At 45.7% G+C, this 6,109-nt stretch overlaps 1 protein-coding gene across 24 annotated transcripts in view; it reads left to right on the top strand.

Moving 5' to 3' along the window:
• Positions 1 to 6,109, top strand: part of LOC122716932 (myosin heavy chain, muscle) — a 34,159-nt gene that overhangs the window by 25,006 nt on the left and 3,044 nt on the right. For 17 of the 24 annotated variants that reach the window (XM_043940464.1, XM_043940470.1, XM_043940462.1 and 14 more), the window contains exons 17-23: positions 2,222 to 2,595; positions 2,683 to 2,911; positions 2,999 to 3,282; positions 3,944 to 4,022; positions 4,428 to 5,157; positions 5,229 to 5,590; positions 5,673 to 6,068. In XM_043940464.1, coding sequence (XP_043796399.1) covers positions 2,222 to 2,595; positions 2,683 to 2,911; positions 2,999 to 3,282; positions 3,944 to 4,022; positions 4,428 to 5,157; positions 5,229 to 5,590; positions 5,673 to 6,068 — 2,454 coding nt within the window. Of the gene's footprint in view, positions 1 to 2,221; positions 2,596 to 2,682; positions 2,912 to 2,998; positions 3,283 to 3,469; positions 3,549 to 3,943; positions 4,023 to 4,427; positions 5,158 to 5,228; positions 5,591 to 5,672; positions 6,069 to 6,109 lie in introns of all 24 variants that reach the window. The other 7 variants (XM_043940471.1, XM_043940469.1, XM_043940473.1 and 4 more) reach the window with 1 other exon arrangement.

Here is a 6,109-nt window from a genome sequence, read left to right as displayed (position 1 = left end):
TTTTTTTTTTTTTTCATACGAAAAAAGCAACGAAAAACCGATCGCGATCGATCGCGATCGATCGATGATCTTTCGAACTCGTAGATCGGAAAGTAGTTCAATTGGCACGGATTTGTCGATAACGAAATCCATTTACGCGACCATGAGTATACGTCCTCCGCGACGAATCGAATCACCGTGAATCATATGCAAACGATAATTATACGCCTTGCGTGTACGACGAGCGAAAGAACGAGAAAGAACGAAAGGGTTATCAACGTCCTCTCAACGTTGGAGAAGAAGAATCGATCGAGATCCGATTACGTATCCATCGAGAGTTATTAAGAAAAGTATATCGAGGAGAGGAAGTGGAAATAATCGGGAATCTCGAGCGGGGGAGGAGCGAGTAGCTTTAAATATATCCAGTAGTGTAGGCAGGATGAAAAAGTGACGGAATTTATTTACAATGTTTCGACCGTGTGCTTACCTTTCGCATACCTACCATCCTCCAAATATAATTTCGCAAAAATCTTACGAAAGCGTGATCGAAATCTTTTCCTCTTTTTCTCTTTCCTTTATTCTCGAGTAACGAAATTAAACGCGATTAATAAAAAAAAAAAAAATACGCGTTCGAATTATTTCGTTACGAGAATAAATTATAATATGGTAATTATAAAGTACAAAGTTTGGGAAGAAGGAGGAGATTTTTCGAGAGAGAAGCTTTACGCAGAAGCTGTTCGTGTAATATTTAAGGGGATCTGGCTCGGATTACAGAAAATGATGCACCTGGCAGAAGTTGATGGATGGGCCGTTTCGTAAGGAGGAACATTAAGTAGCGGAGGCGCGTCATTAGTCAGACTCGTCTGACTACCTCGCTCATTGGCCGCTTATTTTCTTACGCGACGAATCATCGCTCGTTTCCACGCTCGTTCTAAAATTGCGATAACGCGCATCCTTCCAAAATCCCCACTAAAATTTATTCTTTTCTTCTTTCTCTCGTTTCAATATCTTTTCTCCTGATTTTATTTTATTTTATTAAAGAATAATATACGTAAATGTAAATGGAAATATGTCGAGATATCCGAAAAATTCTTTTTAAAATGAATCATACTAGTTTTCTTTTTTTACGTAATCGTGCCGATCCCGCGAGAAAACGTTCGAGGAAACGAACACGTTTAAAAGAGATTGGAGGGGAAAAGAAAAGCTCGTCGTTATATAAAAAGAACTCGAAGAATTTCGTGGAGAACACGTTTCGTTCCGGAATACCGGGCTATTTTTAACCGGGCATCTTTATACCGACCGATCAACCAATATTTTATGTCAACACCGCCACTCGTAAGATCTTTCTCTCTTTTTTTCTTTCTTTCTTTCAAGATTAAATTTAGAATTGCCTCGTTTCCAACCGCTGGAAACAGTCGAAACGGGACGATAACCGATTCTTTTCCCGATCCGTTTTGTTTACAATTTCTCGATGACATTTCGAAACCCTATTTTATCGATCGATTTCGCGATGCTATGGATCATAAAGACAGATTACGCGTGAAATTAAGCGATGCTATATAAGGATAGGAAGGAAGGAAGGAAGGAAGGAAGGAAGGAAAAGCGGAAAAGAAAGAAGGGAAAAAAAAGATGGGTTTAAATCGGCTTAAGATACCTGAGACGCGGAGAGGAGGGACGTTTGCCCCTACTTTCGACACGGCCAAATTTAGCTACCATCGTTGATCCCAGATTCCAGGTTATTAAAAGTGGGCGTGGTTTACTGGCTGGAATAACCGACGGAACGAGGGAGAGGTAACAGGTGTATGGTGTATTTATACGCGCTTATACGCGCGCGCGTCATCTCCTTCACCGATTCGCTCCGTTCCAAAAATTGTCTACCGCCTCTCGATATGATTCGACGACGCGAAGTGAACGAACGAACGCGCTCTGTCTCTCTCTCTCTCTCTCTCTCTCTTATCTATCGTCGCTACCGTATCGAAGAAGCGATAATACGCGATAATACGCGATACTTTTATTTTATTTCGAAATAGAATCCGAATAGAATTATTTATAATACGGACAATAGAGAAAATATTCTCTGTTCCTTCGATGTTGATCGATATGTGGAATTAATTTTAGATTTGTAATAATTTCGAACTTAACCGTGACATCATCGAGATTCGAAAGATATTAAGAATTATTTTTCGAAAATATTCGATAATACTCTCGTTGCATATTCGATATACTCTCCCTGTATTTACAGGATCTGAACGACAGATTCAAAGAAGAGGAGGATACGAGAAACAATTTGTTCCAAAATAAGAAGAAATTGGAACAGGAAGTGGCGGGTCTGAAGAAAGATATCGAGGATTTGGAACTTAATCTGCAGAAGTCAGAGCAGGACAAGGCGACCAAGGATCATCAGATCCGTAACTTGAACGATGAGATCGCTCATCAGGACGAGTTGATCAACAAATTGAACAAAGAGAAGAAGAATCAGGGCGAGGTTAATCAGAAAACCGCCGAAGAGCTTCAAGCTGCCGAGGACAAGGTCAATCACTTGAACAAAGTGAAGATCAAATTGGAACACACTTTGGACGAATTGGAAGATTCATTGGAACGTGAAAAGAAATCACGGTTAGAATTATACGCGATCGCGTCTCTCTCTCTCTCTCTCTCCCGCTCTCTCTCTATCTATTTCTAATTCTATTTTTATTGTTTTAGGGCCGACGTAGAGAAGGCGAAGCGAAAAGTGGAAGGTGATTTGAAACTTACTCAGGAAGCTGTCGCGGATCTCGAAAGGAACAAGAAGGAACTCGAGCAGACTATACAACGCAAGGACAAAGAATTGTCGTCGTTGACCGCGAAACTCGAGGATGAACAATCGTTGGTGGGCAAACTGCAGAAACAGATCAAGGAGTTGCAAGCCCGTATCGAAGAATTGGAGGAAGAGGTTCGTTTCGAAACGATCGACGATCCGATGGATGGATGGATGGATGGACGGACAAAGACGTTAGAATCGCGAACTTTGGTTTTTCAGATCGAAGCTGAACGCGGTTCGCGAGTGAAAGCGGAGAAACAGCGCAGCGACTTGGCGCGGGAACTCGAGGAACTAGGCGAACGTTTGGAGGAAGCTGGTGGCGCTACGTCCGCCCAAATCGAGCTCAACAAGAAGAGAGAGGCCGAGCTTAGCAAACTTCGCAGAGACCTCGAGGAGGCCAATATCCAACACGAAACCACTCTGGCCAATTTGCGCAAGAAGCACAACGATGCCGTTGCCGAGATGGGAGAGCAAATCGACACGCTCAACAAACTGAAAGCTAGGTAAGCCAATCAATCGTGTACGTTGAAAGTATCATGGGGGGATTACGTATTTACGAAAAAATACGTATTAGTAGTAATAGTGGTGATGGTAGTTGTAGCAATAGTAGTAGTAATAGTAGTAATAGTAGTAGTAGTAATAGTAGTAATAGCGATAGATCGAAATTATAACGAAATATTTTCACATCAGAGCCGAAAAGGGTCGTCACGATATCCATGCCGAACTAAACAATTCTCGTGCCGCGACGGATCAGGTTTCTAGAGAAAAGGTATCGCTTAAAAAAAGTCGAGAATGTGTCCGTGGTTTTTTTTCTTTTTCCATACGTGTTTTTCTTCCTTTTTTCTCTCTCTCTTTTTCTGTCTCTTTTCAGAATTACTTTGTCGTTTACCATTCGTTCGATGTACAGTTTGATCCGTGTTAGTTCAGTGTCTCGTTTCCCCGACCCCTCCCATTCGAACGAGTTCGTGCAACAGGAATGTTTTGCGGTTTTGTTTTCTCTCTTTCTCTCCCCCTATCTCCGTTTCACGAATTTTCGGCCGATTCGTCGTTGCGATCGAAATCGTTTATTTTTTTTATTTTTTTTTATTTATTTTTTTTTTTTTCCTCCCAATCGTGAACACCAATTGTTAACCAAAAGTTTACGTCTGTTTGAACGAATATTAGGGTTGAAAAGGACAAGGTTCAATACTTCAGCGAATTAAACGACATGCGCGCATCGGTAGACCAACTGAGCAACGAAAAGGTAAGATTGGTTCATCGAAGAGATAATCCAATAGGACTAACGCGACTAACAGCTTTTTCTCGGCCGAATACGAAGCGGTGGCGCGGCAACGAAGCGGCAAACAATTAATTTTATCGTGGCGCAATCGTCACGTTGGAAAAGTGTGTTCAGCTTGCAAAGCTTGTTATTTCCTCCTCCTCGTGTGTGTTTTCTCCTCCTCCTCCTCCCTCTCCTTTCGTTCGCTTTTCTTTCTTTCGAACTCGCTTTTCGACATCTCTGGAGGACGAAGATACATCACAAAGTAGTTGCGAAAAGTGAATTCGAAGGGAATCTGGGCGAAGATCGTCTATCCTCGAAAGGAATCGTCTTTACTTATATTCTTTTTTTCTTTTCAAAAAAAAAAAAAAAAAAAAAAAAAAAAAACAGGCCGCCCAAGAGAAGATCGTGAAACAATTGCAACACCAATTGAACGAGACCCAAGGCAAATTGGAGGAGGTGAACCGCACGTTGAACGATTTCGATGCCGCCAAGAAGAAATTGTCGATCGAGAACAGCGATCTGTTGAGGCAATTGGAGGAGGCCGAGTCCCAGGTGAACCAATTGTCGAAGATCAAGATATCGCTGACGACCCAGCTCGAGGACACGAAACGATTGGCCGACGAGGAATCGAGGGAACGGGCGACCCTCCTCGGCAAGTTCCGCAACTTGGAGCACGACTTGGACAATATTCGGGAGCAGGTGGAGGAGGAGGCCGAGGGTAAGGCGGATCTCCAGAGGCAGTTGAGCAAGGCGAACGCCGAGGCCCAATTGTGGCGCACCAAGTACGAGTCGGAAGGCGTCGCGAGGGCGGAGGAGTTGGAGGAGGCGAAGAGGAAGCTGCAGGCGCGGTTGGCCGAGGCGGAGGAGACGATCGAGTCGTTGAACCAGAAGGTGCTCGCGTTGGAGAAGACGAAGCAGAGATTGTCGACCGAGGTGGAGGACTTGCAGATCGAGGTGGACCGCGCGACGGCGATCGCGAACGCCGCGGAGAAGAAGCAGAAGGCGTTCGACAAGATCATCGGCGAATGGAAGCTCAAAGTGGACGATCTGGCGGCGGAACTGGACGCCAGCCAAAAGGAATGCCGCAATTACAGCACGGAATTGTTCAGGCTCAGAGGTAAAATCTCTTCTTCTCCTCTCTCTCTCTCTATTACCTTGTTCGTAACGTCGATCTTTCGCGTTTCGAAGGCGCGTACGAGGAAGGCCAAGAACAATTGGAGGCGGTGCGCCGCGAGAACAAGAATCTGGCCGACGAGGTGAAGGATCTGTTGGACCAGATCGGCGAGGGAGGGCGAAACATTCACGAGATCGAGAAGGCGAGAAAGCGGTTGGAGGCTGAGAAGGACGAGCTCCAAGCAGCCCTCGAGGAAGCGGAGGCCGCTTTGGAACAGGAGGAGAACAAAGTGTTGCGCAGCCAACTCGAGTTGAGCCAAGTGAGACAAGAGATCGACCGCCGCATCCAAGAGAAGGAGGAGGAATTCGAGAACACCAGGAAGAATCACCAACGCGCCCTAGATTCTATGCAAGCGTCGCTCGAAGCCGAGGCCAAGGTTCCCTTAATTTTTCCCTCTTCTCCTTTCGTCTTCTCGCGACGATTATGACGATGATGATAATAACGAGAATAATTCGCAGGGTAAAGCCGAGGCGCTGCGCATGAAGAAGAAACTGGAGGCGGACATCAACGAGTTGGAGATCGCTCTGGATCACGCGAACAAGGCGAACGCCGAGGCTCAGAAGAACATAAAGAGATACCAGCAACAGTTGAAGGATGTCCAGACGGCGCTGGAGGAGGAGCAAAGGGCGCGCGACGAGGCGAGAGAGTTGCTCGGGATTTCGGAACGCCGGGCGAACGCCCTCCAAAACGAGCTCGAGGAGAGCCGTACCCTCCTCGAGCAAGCGGATCGCGGACGTCGCCAGGCCGAGCAAGAGTTGGCCGATTGCCACGAGCAATTGAACGAGCTGGGCGCCCAGAACGCCTCCATCTCCGCCGCCAAGAGGAAACTCGAGGCCGAGCTTCAGACCCTTCACGTGAGTCTCGCTTCCTCTTGTCCCTCCTCTCCCTCGTCGAC

The sequence above is a fragment of the Apis laboriosa genome, unplaced genomic scaffold, assembly GCF_014066325.1.
Source record: "Apis laboriosa isolate Shangri-la unplaced genomic scaffold, ASM1406632v1 scaffold4_cov146, whole genome shotgun sequence".
NCBI classification, from domain to species: domain Eukaryota; kingdom Metazoa; phylum Arthropoda; class Insecta; order Hymenoptera; family Apidae; genus Apis; species Apis laboriosa.
Note: the sequence above shows the minus strand (reverse complement) of the source record. Positions and strands in the feature narration are given on the sequence as shown.